We start from the raw sequence: 17818 nt of genomic DNA on the forward strand, positions 1-17818 counted from the left end.
AACCCATCCTTATGTTGAGAGGTAAGAGTCTAACTCTGAGTTGGTGCAAAGATCCTAGGAAGAGCCTTCATACCAGGAAGGGTCTTAGGTTTTCTGTGGTACAGCTCTCATTGTGTAGGTAAAGATACTTGTTTAAAGAGAATGTGATTTGTCTAAGATGTGCAGCTGGTAAGTGGCAGAGTTATGACTCACATATGCTGTCTGACTCCCGGCCTAGGATTCTTTTCATTATAAAATGCATAGGCTTCCCAGAAGTGGATGTTTCTAATAATATTACTTCTTAATCATATAATATTTATTACAGTTTATGGAGTATTCTTAACAATATGGATTTAAAACATACAGTTGTAGATATTTACTATATGTTATGTATTAAACAGAAACCTTATAAAGATTTCTTTTTAATAGCTCCCCCTTTCTCTGTTTGGCTCCTTAGGTCAAAAGGTCCCTTCAGCAAAGTTCGAACAGGCCCTGGAAGGGGTCGGAAACGTAAAATCACTCTCTCCAGCCAGTCAGCATCGTCATCAGAAGAAGGATACCTAGAGCAAATAGATGGCTTGGACTTCTGCAGAGATGGCAGTGTCCCCTTGAAGTTCAATAAGAAAACCAAAGGGCTCATCGATGGCCTTACCAAATTCTTTACCCCTTCTCCCGATGGGCGGAAGCCTCGGGGGGAAGTGGTAGACTACTCTGAGCAATACAGAGCTCGGAAGAAGGGCAGCAGGAAGCCAAGCGCTTCAGATTGGCCCACAGGTAAAGGCTGCTCGCCTGGAAACAAGGAGCATGCCAAGGCTGGTGCTTGGAATAACACTACTTATCTGGAGTAGATTGATATTTGATTTAGTAAAAATCGGTCTTGGGATATGAGAATATGTTCAAGGTCATGTATTTAGGTGATACTTGGGAGAAAGAGATGGCAACCCACTCCAGTGTTCTTGCCTGGAGAATCCCAGCGACAGCGGAGCCTGGTGGGCTGCCGTCTATGGGGTCACACAGAGTCGGACACGACTGAAGTGACTTAGCAGCAGCAGCAGCAGCAGCAAGTGATAACAATGGCAGGAATTTAGAACCTAGAGATGAAGCTGGAGAGTGGACAAGTAGGAGTTTTCGAGAAAAGAAGATGTTTTTTTTGGTGGAAGCACGAAGAATCTGCCTACAGAAGTGTGGGTTATAACCTTGACTCAGGGATAGCTTTATATTCCATAAATTACAGAGTAAATCATGTGATGAGCTTCATATGCTCGCTTTTGTTCCTGGAAGGAACTGCAGCGAGTATGGGTAAATAGGCTGCTGTTAATCTGAGCATAAGTGAAAGACCAACTTATTTGGAAATATGATGAGGTCATTGATTTTTTACTTCAGATCTTGGCAGATACAGTTGTAATTTTTCATGGATTATTCTTAGAGAGCCACAGCTTCAGACTATTTGCCTACGTTTCAGGCTAAGTTCCCTCATTTTCAGATTAGATAAGATCTGTGAAGAAGAGTTAAAAGTGTAGCAGATAATTCAGGTCAGAGGAGACAGTGTTGATGAGCTGGTCTCATCGCTGTGGAGCTGACAGCACCAGATAGTGTGAAGGAAGTCGGAAGGGCTCTGAGCAAAGTCGAAGAGTGAGAGTGGGCTCTCAGGTCGTGGGCTGTGTGTGCCCAGACAGTGCCTCATGGGCTGCAGGGGGCAGTCTGAACTCTGATTCCTTCCCCCGACTGTCCCACTGGGAATTGTACTCCCACTCCGTATCATTCCTGCTTCTATAAAGGATGGACCAGGCCACTGCAGGAGGGAAAGATCCTCATCCTTGTCAGATCCGCCCCCCTTTTATGCTGTATTGATTGACTTTTCACCTGAGTGGCAATCAACTAATTACGGTTTAGGCTTTTACTTTTTAAGTCTTTATCAGCCATGTAGACTGAAGATAAGGCCCACTCCGAGTACATTTATCTGAGAAAACATGCAGGCTGTTCAGGTTGGACTTAGGAAAGAATCTCATAAAGCAGAGGGTGATAAAAAGGGATTTCTGAATTAACCGTTTCACTGGAGGTAGATTATTAGAAGACTCTGCTGCAAGTGTTAGACATTTTCGATCAGAGCAAATGCATCGAGTGTGTGGAGAACCATTGCTGAGTTGGCTTTGACGGGCTCTTATCATTTTGCCTCTGAGCTGCAGTTCAGGAGGCAGCCTGCACCATCTGGTAGAGTGCGTGGAGGGCTGTACCCGACCTGGGCCTGCGTCTGGCTGTGGCACACACTAGGGGGCAGTGAAGGCTCAGAGTATCTTCAGATCAGACACGTGTTTTTCAGTTTAGGACTATCATGGAGAGTGAGCCCCTGTCCTGTTCCATTCTTCCACAAAATGAGTAACTTTGTATACAGTTGATTTTTTAAAAGAACTGTCCCTAACGGGTCTTTTCAGCCGCACACATTGAGAGAAGCAGCAGGACCGCATCGATGTCATTTCCAAATGCAAAGGCCAATGCTCCTCTTGCTCCCCCCGGTACCCCTCCCACCCGCTTCTTTGCCCATTTGAGGAAGGTGTGTCATTCAGTGAATGCTCATTTTAACTTCTTGTACTTTCCCAGAGGGTTACTGCCTGTGATCCTCAGGCTTTGGACTTTGTGCTTTTAACGGGCACCCAGAATGGGAGGGGAGTTGGGGAGTTGGCACTGGGCATCAGTTAAAATAACCACTTGAAATTGACTGTTTTGTTGAGATAAGAATGGGTTGGCCTTATGAAGACTGTGGAATCATTGAGAATTTTAAGAGGAGCAGAGTTTTCTTGTTTTACTCTAAAGTGATGAACATTATGTCCTGCTATACAATAAACTTTTTCCATACTACCAAAGAATGAAAAAGCAACATTTGCATGTTGACATGTGTTAAAAGTTTTATATTCTTGTTATTTCAGAATAGATTGCATATTCCTTAGACCTTTTTCCTGTTTTACTTTTTATATATACATGTATGTATATGTTGAAATACAGACTTGTTCAATGAAGTTTAAATTTAGTTGTGTAATATTTTCAAAAAGCTTTAAGTCCATTCAGGGTTTTCATTATAAGGCAGATATAATAGGTACATATCCTTTATTGACCAGGATCTTTCTGAAAGTCAGCTTAGTGTTGTCCTTTTCTCTCTTATATAAATATTAGTAAGACTTTTGAAATTTGTTCTAGTTTGGGTGCTGAAGTCATGATAGCATCAATAACATGTAAGCCCTTTCTTAACGTGCAGACAATCAGGACGGCTGGGATGGCAAACAAGAAAGCGAGGACCGGCTCTTTGGGAGCCAGGAAATCATGACTGAGAAGGATATGGAATTATTTCGTGACATCCAAGAACAAGCGCTGCAGGTAAAGTGGAATACTCACATTGGACAGTCAGTTTGTTCGTGGGTAAGAAACAGGGTTAATTATATTGTGGGTAAAGCAGTAGCAGTTTATTCATCCGTCTGGTCTGATGTGGTTTGTGCATGTCCATTGCTGGTTAAGGTGTTCTTTCCAAACCCATGGTAATTGGTTTGGTTTTGCAGATAAACACATTGCTTTAACTATCCAGTGAGCTTGGTTTATTTTCTGTCTTATGTGAAGAAGAGTTTAGGATTTGACTGGCACACAAACGAAAACCAAACCTCTCTCAGGTGATGAAACACATATTCATTAACTCAGGAAATATTTATTAAATGCTTGTGCCTTAATCCTTTGTTGTCACATAGCAAGATATAAACATGCAGACACAGAGCCTGCTTATGTGCCAGCTGCTGGAGATGCCAAAGTAAATGACAGGATTCCTTCTCCAGCCAGGAGAGACTTGTAAATAATTTCCTTAATGTGGAAGTTTAATTATAGAATAGGTGAAGTGTGGGGAGTAGAGGAGGCAAGCCTGTACTTCTCTCTGGGGAGTTAGAGAGGCTTCATTGAGGGGAAATACTGCTTGAGCTGGTCTTAGAAATGTAAAGGAGTTTATCTGGATGACAAGGAATGTGGTCTCATTAGTTAGGAAAAACGGAAGTGCACAGATCTGGAAGTATTCTTTGAAACGCAGAGAACAAAGGTGTAGATCATGGCAGGAGAAAGGATAGGAAAAGTGCAGGTGTGGGTCATGAAGACTCTTGGACTTTGCTTATCTTTTGTCTTGCTGCTTTGCCACCAGCTCACTGTGTAAGCCAAGTTGAGTTCTATCTCTTATCTTGAAATTAAGAATTTATAAGGCCACTGCTGGGGATTCCTGATGTGTGGGTGAACCTCTTTGGGTTCAAAGATTGACTAGTGAACAGATTGTTTATGTATTTTTTTTTAATTGGAGGATAATCACATTACAACATTGTGTCACTTTCTGCCATACAGCAAGGTGAATCAGCCGTGCATGCATATGCCCCCCGCCGCTGAGCCTCCCTCCCACCCCGTCCCCCCCCCAGGCTGTCGTGTAGCGCCGAGCTGGCCCCCCGTGTTGTCACGCAGCTGCTTCTTGGCGGGTGTCTATTTTGCACATGGCTGTGTGTATGTCGGGGCTGCTCTATGCGTCTGTCCTGCCCTCTCTTTCCCCCACTGTGTCTGCAAGTCTGCTCCCCACGTCTGCGCCTCCATTCCTATGCATTTTTGAGAAATAACAACAACAGTATGAATATTCAGGAAACAAGCATTTCACCATCTTAGGACTTAACCAGGTTTGGCTTTGAGTCGGGGGATCTGGGTTCAAGCCTTGGTCTTTTATTGACTTCAGACAACTTGCTTATCCTCTAAAGGCATGTTCTTTTCCTGACAATAAGTAAAAAAAAAAAAAAAGTGTTACAGGTACTCTAGTAGGCGTTTACCTGGTATTTAGTGGGAATTCAAAGGAGAGAGGAGTTTCCTCACTTAAAAAAAATTTTTTTTTCTTTTTAATTGATTTTTTTATTGAAGGGTAATTGCTTTACAGAATTTTGCTGTTTTCTGTCAAACCTCAACACGAATCAGCCATATGTATACCTATATCCCCTCCCCTTTGAACCTCCCTCCCATCTCCCACCCTGTCCCATCCCTCTAGGTTGATACAGAGCCTCTGTTTGAGTTTCCTGAGTCACACAGCAAATTCCCATTGGCTATTTAACATATGGTAATGTAACTTTCCATGTTACTCTCTCCATCCATCTCACCCTCTCCTGCCCTCTCCCCATGTCCATAAGACTATTCTCTATGTCTGTTTCTCCATTGCTGCCCTGTAAATAAATTCTTCAGTGCCATTCTTCTAGATTCCGTATATATGTGTTAGAATGCAATATTTATCTTTCTCTTTCTGACTGACTTCACTCTGTATAATAGGTTCTAGGTTCACGCACCTCATCAGAACTGTAACTCATACGTGTTTGTTTTTATGGCTAAGTAACATTCCATTGTTACATGTACCACAACTTCTTTATCCATTCATCTGTCGATGGACATCTAGGTTGCTTCCATGTTCAGTGAAAAATGAACATGTGTTGTCTTTTTCAATTTTGGTTTCCTCAGGGCCTATGGCCTAGGAGTGGGATTGCTGGGTCATATGCTGCTTCTATTCCTAGTTTTTTAAGGAATCTCCATACTATCTTCCATAGTGGCTGCGTCAATTTACATTCCCACCAACAGTGGAAGAGTGTTCCCTTTCTCCACACCCTCTGCAGCATTTATTGTTTGTAGACTTCTTGATGATGGCCATTCTGACTGGTGTGAGGTGATATCTCATTGTAGTTTTGATCTGCATTTCTCTGATAATGAGCTATGTTGAGCATCTTTTCATATGCTTGTTAGCCATCTGTATGTCTTCTTTGGAGAAACGTCTGTTTAGGTCTTTCCCCCACATTTGGTTGGGTTGTTTGTTTTTCTGACATTGAATTGTATGAGCTGCTTGCGTATTTTGGAAACTAGTCCTTTGTCAGTTGTTTCCTTTGCTATTCTTTTCTCCCATTCTGAGGGTTGTCTTTTCACCTGGCTTATAGTTTCCTTTGCTCTGCAAAAGCCTTTAAGTTTAATCAGGTCCCACTTGCCCACACTGTTTACTTTTGTTTTTATTTCTGTTACTCTAGGAGATGGGTCATAGAGGATCTTGCTTTGATTTATGTCATCCAGTGTTCTGCCTATATTTTCCTCTAAGCGTTTTATAGTTTCTGGTCTTACATTTGGGTCTTTAATCCATTTTGAGTTGATCTCTGTGTATGGTGTTAGGAAGTGTTCTAATTTCATTCTTTTACACGTAGCTGTCCAGTTCTCCCAGCACCATCTATTGAAGAGGCTGTCTTTTCCCCACTGTATATTCCTTTGTCAAAAATCAGGGACCCGTAGGTGCATGGGTTTAGTGCTGGGCTTTTTATCTTGTTCCATTAGTTTGGATTTCTGTTTTTGTGCCAGTGTCATACTGTCTTGATGACTGTACCTTTGTAGTATAATCTGAAGTCAGGAAGGTTGATTCCTCCAGCTTCATTCTTCTTTCTCAAGGCTGCTTTGGCTATTCAGGATCTTGTGTGTTTCCATATGAATTGGGAATTTTTTGTTCTAGTAAAAAATTAAAAAATTTTGTTCTAGAAAAATGCCGCTGGTAATTTGATAGGGATTGCATTGAATCTATAGGTTGCATTTGGTAGTATAGTCATTTTCACAATATCAATTCTTCCTACCCAGGAACATGGACTATCTCTCCATCTGTTTATGTCATCTTTGATTTCTTTCATTAGTGTCTTATAATTTTCTGTGCACAGTTCTTTTGTCTCCTTAGGTAAGTTTCAGTTCAGTTCAGTTCAGTTGCTCAGTCGTGTCCGACTCTTTGCGACCCCATGAATGGCAGCACGCCAGGCCTCCCTGTCCATCACCAACTCCTGGAGTTTACCCAAACTCATGTCCATCGAGTCGGTGATGCCATCCAGCCATCTCATCCTCTGTCGTCCCCTTCTCCTCCTGCCCCCAATCCTTCCCAGCATCAGGGTCTTTTCCAGTGAGTCAACTCTTCGCATGAGGTAAGTTTACTTGTAGATATTTAATTCTTTTTGTTGCAGTGGTGAATGGGATTGATTCCTTAATTTCTCTTTCTGATTTTTCATTGTTAATGTATAGAAATGCAGGTGATTTCTTTGTATTGATTTTGTATCCTGCAGATTTGCTAAATTCACTGATTAGCTCTAGCAATTTTCTGATACTGTCTTTAGGATTTTCCATGTACAATAACATGTCATCTGCAAACAGTGAGAGCTTTACTTCTTTTCCAATCTGGGTTCCTTTTATTTCTTTTTCTTCTCTGATTGCTGTAACTAAGACTTCCAGAGCTATGTTGAATAATAGTGGTGAAAGTGGACACCGTTGTCTTGTTATTGATTTTATGGGGAATGCTTTCCATTTTTCACCGTTGAGAATAATGTTTGCTTTAGGCTTATCATATATGGCCTTTACTATGTTGAGGTAGGTTCCTTCTGTGCCCATTTTTTGAAGAGTTTTAATCATAAATGGGTGTTGAATTTTGTCAAAGGCTTTTTCTGCATCTATTGAGATTATCATATGGTTTTATCATACGGTTTTTATCTTTAAATTTGTTAATATGGTATATCACATTGATTGATTTGCGTATATTGAAGAATCCTTGCACATTCCCGGAATAAACCCAACTCGATCATTGTGTATGAGCTTTTTGATGTGTTGCTGAATTCTGTTTGCTAAAATTTTGTTGAGGATTTTTGCATCTATGTTCATCAGTGGTACTGGCCTGTAGTTTTCTTTTCCTGTGTTGTCTTTATCTGGTTTTGGTATCAGGTGATGGTGGCCTCGTAGAATGAGTTTGGAAGTGTTCCTTCCTGTGCAATTTTTTGAAAGAGTTTTAGAAGGATAGGCATGAGCTCTTCTCTAAATGTTTGATAGAGTGCTCCTGTGAAGCCATCTAGTCCTGGGCTTTTGATTTTTGGGAGATTTTTGATCACAACTTCAGTTTCCGTGCTTGTAATTAGGTTGTTCATAATTTCTATTTCTTCCTGGTTCAGTCTTGGAAGATTGAGCTTTTCGAAGAATCTGTCCATTTCTTCCAGGTTGTCCATTTTATTGCCGTGTAGTTGTTCATAATCGTCTCTTATCACCCTTTGCATTTCTGCATTGTCGGTTGTAACCTCTCCTTTTCATTTCTAATTTTGTTGATTTGATTCTTCTCTCTTTTTTTCTTGATGAGTCTGGCTAAAGGTTTGTCAATTTTGTTTATCATCTCAAAGAACTAACTTTTAGTTTTATCAATCTTTACTCTTGTTTATTTCATTTCTCTTCCATTTATTTCTGCTCTGATCTTTATGACTTCTTCCTTCTACTAATCTTGTTTTGTTGTTGTTGTTTTCCAGTGCAGGTGTAAAGCGAGGTTGTCTGTCTGATGTTTTCCTTGCTTCTTGAGGCAGGACTGTTTCGCTGTAAACTTCCCTCTTAGAGCTGCTGCTGCTGCATCCCACAGGTTTTGAGTTGTCATGTTTTCATTGTTGCTTGTTTCTAGGAATTCTTTGGTTTCCCTTTTGGTTGCTTCAGTGGCCTGTTAGTTATTTAGAATGTGTTGTTCAGTCTCCATGTGTTTGTGTTTCTTACAGTTTTTTTTTTTCCTTGAAATTGATATCTAGTCTCATAGCATTATGGTTGGAGAAGATGCTTGATACAATTCAATTTTCTTAAATTTACTGAGGTTTGATTTGTGACCCAAGATGTGGTCTAGCCTGGAGAATGTTCCGCATGCACTTGAGAAGACGTCGTCTTCTGCATTTGGATGGAATGCCCTGAAGATATCGATGAGATCCATCTCATCTAATGTATCATTTAAGACTTGTGTTTCCTTATTGATTTTCTGTTTTGATGATCTGCCCATTGGTGTGAGTGGGCTGTTAGAGTCTCCTGCTATTACTGTGTTCTTGTCAGATGTGTTCGTGTTTGTCTTATGTATTGAGATGCTCCTATGTTGGGTGCATAGATATTTACAATTATTCTGTCTTCCTCTTGGATTGATCCCTTGATTATTATGTAGTGTCCTTCCTTATCTCTTGTAATCTTTATTTTAAGGTCTGTTTTTTCTGATATGAGGATTGCTACTCCAGCTTTCTTTTGCTTCTCATGTGCATGGAATATATTTTTCCATCCTCTCACTATCAGTCTATATGTGTCTTGAGGTCTGAAGTGGATTTCTTGTAGACAGCATATATATGAGTCTTGTTTTTGTATCCATTGAGCCAGTCTGTGTCTTTTGGTTGGAGCATTTAATCCATTTACATTTGAAGTAGTTATTGATATATCTGTTCCTATTGCCATTTTCTTAATTGTTTGGGGTTGATTTTGTAGATTTTTTTTCTTCTCATATTTCTTGACTATATATTGTTGTAAGTTTTGTTTGGTGGTACTGAATTCTCTCACCTTTTGCTTGTCTGAAAAGCTTTTTATTTCTCCATCAATTTTGAATGAGATCCTTGCCAGGTACAGTAATCTTGGTTGTACTTTCACTACTTGCTAGGTTCAGTAATCTTTCAGTACTTGAAATATATCCTGCCATTCCCTTCTGGCCTGCAGAATTTCTGCTGAAAGATCAGCTGTGAAGTGTATGAGGTTTCCCTTACGTTTATGTTAAGTGTATGTTGCTTGTTACTTCTCCCTTGCTGTTTTTAATATTCTTTGTGTTTAGTCTTTGTTTGATTAATATGTGTCTTGCCATGTTTCTCCTTGGGTTTATCCTGTGTGGGACTATGTGCCTCTTAGACTTGACTATTTCTTTTTTCATGTTGGGAAAATTTTCAACTATAATCTCTTCAAAAATTTTGTCATACTCTTTGTTTTTCTCTTCTTCTTCTGAGACCCCTAAAATTCAAATGTTCATACATTTGATATTGTCCCAGGAGTCTCTGAGACTGTCCTCAGTTCTTTTATTTCTTTGTACTTTATTCTGCTCTCCAGAAGCTATTTCCACCGTTTTATCTTCCAGCTCACTGATTCGTTCTTCTGCTTCAGATATTCTGTGATTCCTTCTAGAGTATTTTTAATTTCAGGGACTGTGTTGTTTGTCTCTGTATGTTTATTCCTTAATTCTTATAGGTCTTTGTTAATTGATTGTTGCATTTTCTCCATTTTGCTTTCAAAGTTTTTGATCATCTTTACTATCACTATTCTAAATTCTTTTCCAGGTAGTTTGCCTGTTTCCTCTTCATTTATTTGGAGTTCTGTTTCTAGTTTGTTCCTTCGTTTGTGTATTATTTCTCTGCCTTTTCATTATTTTTTTTAACATACTGTGTTTGAGGTCTCCTTTTCCCAGGGTTCAGGGTTGAATTCTTTCTTCCTCTTGGTTTCTGGGCTCCTAAGGTTGGTCCAGTGGTTTGAGTAAGCTTCGTCTAGGGTGAGATTGTGCTGAGTGTGTGTGTGTTTGTCTTTCCCTTGATGGGCAAGGCTGCGGAAGGGTAGTCCTGTCTACTGACGGCTGGGTTTGTATTTTTGTTTGGTCTGTCGCTTAGGTGCAGGGTGCTGCACAGGGTGCTGCTGGGGGTCGGGTCATGCCGGGTCTTGTGTGCAGGTGGTGTCCTCTGTGTGAGCTCTCACTCTTCTCTCCCTAGGTCAGTTCTCTGCTAGTCCAGGCTCTTGGCGTCAGTGCTCCCTCTCCAGAGGCCCGGGGCTTGATCTCAGGTTTTGCGTGGTTTTCTGTCTTCGTGTCCTCTGGTGGGGTCCCCCTGTCTGCTCCAGCTCGTGTCCTGCGCGCACTTCTGTGTCTGAAGGTGTGGTCCTGATGTATCCCTGGAGAGATATGTCCTCCATGTCCACACACTCCTCCGCCGTCTTGTTCAGTCAGGTTGTCGTTTCTTCCCTTTTTAAGAACCTTTTTTCCTGAATTAAGTTGCAGACGTGTACTAATGCTTTTTACTCCTGTTTACTTGTGTGTATTTCCTAAAAGCAAGGACATTCTTATAGGTGACCACAGTACAGTCCAGATCAGGAGTTTACACCCATGAAACATGTTATCTAATCTGGAGACTTTATTCCGATTTTACCAGTTGTACTGCTAATTTTCTTCATAGCGAAAGGAAAGGAAGCCTTGTCCTGGTCAACTAGCCAACTGAGGATTGTGTGTTTTGTTTACTCATTATGTCTCCTTATTCTCCTTTACCCTGGAACAGTTTCTCAGTCTTTATTTTTCATGCCTTTGACATTTCTGATGAGTGCAGGTCGTTTATTTTGTAGAACATCCACAGTGGTGATGTGTCCTTTGATCACTTGGTTACAGTGATATCATGCCATGTTTCTTATCTGTGAATTCATTTGCCCTCTGTAATTAAGTAATTTTGGGGTATGTACTTTGTTTAAATATGTGCTGTTTCTCAACATATTTTACCCTCTAGACTTTGTTGGTTGCTTTAGATGGAATTAGATGATTTTATAATTCCATCATATATGTCTTTTAATTGGCATACTACTATAATGAGGAGCTTTTCCTTTTTTCTGTCTATCTATCTATCCATCCATCCATCCGCCTCTCTATGACTTACAGATTCTTATTTAATGAGTTATCATTTGTTTTTACTGGTATTTATTTAGATGCTCAGGTTGTTTCAGATTTGGGCAGGGAGAGCTTCTTTGTGTGTGTGTTATTTTGTCCAATTTATTCTATTCATTTGGTGATTTTTAAAGTTGAGGTATAATTGGCCTCAATTTTATATAACTGTAAAAAAGTTTCAAGTGTACAGTGAAATGATTCAATGTTTATATAGCCCATCTTCGTATCTGCTTTTAGCCACAGCAGTATATCCTAGGCTCCCACGTTCACGTTGTAGATTCAGCCATTTCTCTGAGAATCCCTGGTTTCTTTTATGGAGAATGGGCATCAGCGGTAGCTCTGTTCTTTCACTTTCTCAGGCCCAAAGAAGTGCCATCCTTGCTTTTTTCTGTCTCATACCCGTACATATTCAGTTCATCAGCACATCCTGTTGGTCCTGCCTCCAGAATATCTCCAAAACATGACTGCTTCTTTTCCCACCCGCCTTCTTAGCCTGAGCTGCCTTCCTTTCCTCTTGGGCTGCTCTGATGTCTCCATACTTATGTGCTTGCTTCCACTTCTGCTGCTCACCCCAGTGTCTGAGCTGTATTCTTTACACGGGGGCCGGAATAAATGTTTTCAGACTTTCCACTCCTCTGCCCAGAAAGCCTCCAGTGTCATTCAGTCCTGCTGAGTCGATTTAAAGAGACCCACTGTGACTGTTCCTACCCGTGTCGCACATTGTCCTCCCATTCTGGCCCTTGTTCACACCTCACCAGCCACAGGCCTCTCTCTTCCTCAAATGCACCAGGCACACTTCCGCCTCGGAGCCTTTGCACTTCCTGCTCCCGGTCTGCATGGTCCTTCCTCTGGTCCAGAGATCGAGTCTGCTCACTGCTCACTCTGTTTAGGTCCCTGCTTCTGTCTTCCGTTAGAGAGGCTCTTCTAACTCCCAGACTGGAACAACGTGCGTTCATCCCCACTGTGTCACTCTTCGTCCCCCTACCTGCGTGCTTGTCCTGTAAGCTACTCACCACTTAACTTATCAGTGTAAACATTCACTTCTGGAATGCCAGTGCCTTGAGATCAGGTACTTTTTTTTTGGTCACTGCTTTATACTGAGTATTTGGAATATAGTAAAGGCTCAGTAAATATTTGTCTACTGAGTGGATATTTAAATGAAGTTTTCTATTGGGTGAAATGAGCCAGAAGTTGTAATAATAGGTGTGAAGGGAAAAGATGTGAAGAGGACGATGACTAGGGAGAGTTAAAAGGGGTGCTGAGCCTTGCTGAGGCCCAGTGGAGACAGTATGTTTCTTCCAGTGTTTTATTAAACTTGTGATTGTCCGTGTACATATCTGGCACCAAGGAAATAGGCAGCTAGACTTGTGCGTCCTAACCTGTGCTGATCCTCATAAGCACACTATGGAAATAATTTAGTGCACTACCATGCAGTGAGCTGAAGTTCTAATGATGATATCTCGCCATGAAGTCCACTCATTTAGAATTCATGTGCCTGGCCTGGAGCTGGAGCTATAGGGTAGACAGACAGTCACAGACTCTGCCTTCATGAAACATTCAGTCTCATGAGTGCAACAGATAGTAAACAGTTGTACAAATAAGTCTGTTGTTACAAGCTGATAAGTAGTGGGAACAAAGTAAGAAGGTGGTGAGAGGGCATAGTAGACACTTCCTGTACCAGTCTCTGGTATTCCTAGGCAGTGATAATTCACACAGGGACTTAAAAGATGAGTAGAAAGTCAGCAAGGCAGAGAGCTACTGAGGAGACATGGGGGGCTGCCTGTACACGTGTGGAGGCATAAAAGAACTTGGTACATTTGAGGAAATGAGAGAAGGCTAGGACAGCCAGAGTGCCATGAGCAAAAGCCACAGATGGTGAAGCCGGAGATAAAATGAGGACATAAGTTAGGACTGGAGTGTTTATTGCACTCGTAGTGGGAAGGTATTGAATGATTTAAAAAGATGGCGTTTCCATTGTGTTTTATTGTAGGATATACGTACAGTATATCTCTACAGTATAGCAGGATATACGTACAATATATCTCTACAGTATAGCAGGATATACCTACAGTATATCTACAGTATAGCAGGATATACCTACAGTATATCTACAGTATAGCAGGATATACCTACAGTATATCTCTACAGTATAGCAGGATATACCTACAGTATATCTCTACAGTATAGCAGGATATACCTACAATATATCTCTACAGTATAGCAGGATATACCTACGATATATCTCTACAGTATACCCTTGTTCATCTCTTTTGTATATAGTAGTATATATCATCTGTCCCTTTCCCCTTTGGTAACCATTGGTTTGTTTTGTATGTTTGTGTCTTATTTCTGGTTTTTAAATAAATGTATTTGTGTCTTTTTTTTCTTTTTAGAGTCTACAAATAATGGTGTCATGATAATTCTTTTGATGGCTGAGTAGTATTCCATTGTATGTATACACCACATCTTCTTTAATCATTGAATGATTTTAGCAAGGAAATAGAACAAATATGAATTAAATTTTCTTCTTTTAGCCACTATATGAATGGATTGAAATTCTTCACATTCCAAGCCAAGAGCAGAAGCAGGGAAACAAATGTAGAGGCTTTTTCAGTGATCGAGAAGAAAGAAGATGGTGACTTAGACTAGAGAGGCGGCAGTGGAGATGGGGGAGAAGATGAATTTAGAATCCTTTTCAGAGATGGAGTCGGTGTAACTTGGTAGATTTGATGTGTAGTTTAAAGGAGTAAGGGGATGTTAAGAGCAGCTTCCAGGCTCTCTGACCTGATGTCCTAGAGAAAGCGAGTTAAAGCAGTGGGGGGACTCACTATTGATTAGATTAGATGATGTTTTTAAATAATAACAGCATTTATAAACATAACATACAGAGTCATTTTGGAGAGCTTAGACATGCTGTAGTAGAAACTGCTTCAACCATTGTTCCACAAATCTTGCAGGAAGATTTTATTACAGTGTCTTAGATGGCAATCCATCCAATCAATAGCTCATCATATTTTAAGTACCTACCCTGTTCTAGAAATTGCTAGGTGCAGGGGCTGTGAGTGAGACATAATTTGAATTCTCATAGAGCTTTAACCAGTCACAAAAGCAGCTCCCAGTAGTGATAGCTTATAGTGATGATCTTGAGCAATTAAATTTTGTGTGATGTATTACCTAAGTAAGTCAAACATTATTGAAGTATTTCACAGGGTTTCTTTTTTTCACCCCCCACTTCAAGAAGGGTCATTTAATAATTTGTTTTGCTTTTTGTTTGCTTTTTGAAAAAAAAAAAAAATTTCAGGAGAAGGGTATAGTTTGCCTGGTACTATGTTCCATCGTTAATAGCTATTCAGTGAACACTTCCATAAAAAACAGCCACCTCTTAAAAACAAAAACAAAAACAGAAGCATAAACAGAAGCATAAGAAATTGGTAGTATAGGGTTTTATTTGGAATTATCTTTCAAAAGTGATTTTGTGAACTTGGAAGGAATGGTTTTTCTTAGAAGATTCATCACTGAAAAGAAGCATTTGTATTTAAGTTATTACGTTGAAGAGCATGACAGCCTCCTCGAAATATATAGAATGGGTTTTTACATAAAATATCACCAAATAGTGTATTATATTTCCTTAGTAATTTTAGTGCTTTCTAATTTTGAAGGGTTTGATTGTGTGTGTGTGTGTGTTTCTAGAAAGTAAATAGCAATTTTGAAATAACTTTTTTCTTTGCGTAAAGAATTTAACAGTTAATTAGAAATGAAATAAACTAGGTTCAGCAACTCTCTTCACTCTGAGAGTTGTTATCCCTATCTAATTATTTTTTTCCTTGGAAAATATTTATCTTAGAATTACCAAAATACATGTGAAAGCATTGACATTTTACCTTCAATGTCCCAACTACCTAAGCAGTCATTCTCAAGCCAGAATGCACTTTAAAATCACCTTTTCCTGCCTAGGCCCTGTTCAGATATTCATGAACTCCAGCGACTGGGGAAAAGGGCCCGGGCATAGTATTAGGAAATGCTCTCTAGGTAGTTTTGTAATTTGAAACTGCTCGAAGATAGGCATGCCTATTAGCTACTACTCCAATAGGAAAATCAAGATGCAAACTCACTCTAAGCCGTGAGTTCTCACCCACAGTAACTGTCTGTAGATTTTTTGACAGTGGTGGACAGGTAACACAGGTAACCAGGGTATAGAGCTTGTTTGGTGAATCTTCACCTTCTGGACAGCCCCCCCTTGGACACAGTGTGGGACAGTCCTTACTCTGGCCCAGCAGCTGCGTTGAGCCTGGTGTCAGGGCGCACATCTGGAGTTCCCGCCCCCTTCGTGGCAGATTTCTGGGTTTGTTTGAGTTCCCGGGGCACGCTTCTTGAAGTCCGCTCCACGCTGCACTTGGGCGTGTCCATAGTGTGTTCTCCGGTTACCTCCTTGTCGATGGCTGACTGGCCCTTCTTCTTCTTGCTGCCCTTCTTTGTGGGAACCATCCTGCTGTACTGGACAGTTTAGCAAAATTTTATTGAATATTCATTGAGATAGTGGTTAAGAGCCTAGGTATTAGAGATAAGCTGCCCAGGTTCAAATCCTGTCTCTGCTGAGTGACCTTTGTCAACTAAGTTACCTAATAGGTTTGTTGAAAGGATTAAATGAATTGATATTTGCAAAGCACTTGGTGTGTCATACATGTGGTGAGCACTGAGTCAGTGCCAGTTTCTGCTAGCTGTCTTAGTGGTGGGTGCTGGAAACCCACAGACACATAGACGCTGTGTCCCTGCCCCCCAGACAATATGCGTTCATAAGCCAGCAACTGAAGCCTTGCGGTTCATCATGGGGGGTCTGTTATTGCGTTCTAGGTTCACTACCTTCACCATTGTGTGTCAGCTTTTGCATTTAATAAAATCTTGCTGTTACCTGCTCCCGTTTCAAACATCTGAAGAAATTGAAGCCTTTGAAGGATTATCATACCTGGAATTACATAGTTAATCAGTATCAGAATCAGCATTTGAACCAGGCCGTGTGACTCCAGATCTTTAACCCTTGACTGCTAGTCTGCAGTAACTGCTTGAGATGCCGGGAGAATGACAGCGAGGCGTCTGCCTAGGCTGTGCGTGTCGTCTTCAGGGAGCAGGTGGTATTTGACTAGGGTGTTCAAGGAATGAATGAGAATTAGCTACTGGATGGGGAGAGGAGGGCATTTCTCATGGCATAGTTTGGGTGTGAGAAAGGTTACTGAACACTTAGAACTGTGTGTAATTTCTTCGGTTGGCGTTCAGTTAAGAGATGAGGTTGAAAAGGTGAGTACAGACCAGAAGACCAGGTCACGAAGATCCTGTGGTCCGTGTTAAGCAGTCTGTACTTTGCTTTCTAGTTACGGTGGTTCTTTAAAGTAGTTAAATAGCTCTTGAGGAGCTCCTGAAGAATTTATTTAAAGAGGACGGCATGGTTGTATTTGCGTTTAGAAACCTAGTTCTGGTGATGCAGTGTGAAGTGGGTCGAAGAAGCCCTCCAGTCCAGCGCTCACAGTGGTCAGTGAGGGCTGACCAGGGCCTGGATGAAGGCGGAGGGCATCCAGGAGGCAGAGGTTGTGCGAAGGATTAGGGTAGGATGGGAGAGGCAGAGTGCTGGGTTCAGTTGGGGTTAAACGAAAGGACAGGACCACACAGTTCCCAGTGTTCTTTTCTGAGTGGATGATGATCCTGGATGTGGGAAGGGGAGCTTCTTTGGATGGTCTCTGCCAGTCGTGGTTACACAGATTGGGTGCTTGTGTGAAGTCTAGACTGTCGTGTGTATCGATGTGGAGATCAGGAGGGCTTCCAGGTAGGATTGCCAGGTTATCAGCACACAGGTGACAGCTGAAACTGCATGGGTAATAGCTGACGTTGTTAACATAGATAACATTCACTTAACGGTAAACGTTGCCGGGTGCTGGTTACCATGTGTACCGTTGGGTACTAGAGATAAAACAGGGACCAAAGCAGACTTTTTTTTTTTTTTAATTATTATTCTCAGGAACTAACAGTTTAGTAGTGGGGATGGGTTAAAGTAAATACTGTATCATGTGGTAACATTATGGAGAAAAAGCAGGTGGTGGGGGTCAGAGAACTCTGAGGGGAGGGATAGATTTGTGCAGTTTTGAATTGTTGAGCTAGGGACTGTCTACCACGTAGCAGAAGGCTGAACAAGGTGAGGGAGTGAACAGCAGAGTATTGGAATCACAGGCTGGGGGCAGGGGCTTGTGCGTGGAACAGTCCAGGAGATACACGAGGGCCACTCGCTCGCCGACTCTTGGCATTTTCTGGGAGTTTGTTTATTTTTAGTAGCCGTCCTAATGGGTGTGA

At 41.2% G+C, this 17818-nt stretch overlaps 1 protein-coding gene across 2 annotated transcripts in view; it reads left to right on the forward strand.

The window, feature by feature from the left end:
- KAT6A (lysine acetyltransferase 6A) overlaps positions 1-17818 on the forward strand; it is a 101223-nt gene that overhangs the window by 55499 nt on the left and 27906 nt on the right. For both annotated transcript variants that reach the window (XM_068971159.1, XM_068971157.1), the window contains exons 6-7: positions 437-753; positions 3230-3348. In XM_068971159.1, the coding sequence (XP_068827260.1) occupies positions 437-753; positions 3230-3348 (436 nt within the window). The remainder of the gene's footprint in view (positions 1-436; positions 754-3229; positions 3349-17818) is intronic.

Source organism: Capricornis sumatraensis, chromosome 4 (genome assembly GCF_032405125.1).
Source record: "Capricornis sumatraensis isolate serow.1 chromosome 4, serow.2, whole genome shotgun sequence".
NCBI classification, from domain to species: Eukaryota; Metazoa; Chordata; class Mammalia; order Artiodactyla; family Bovidae; genus Capricornis; species Capricornis sumatraensis.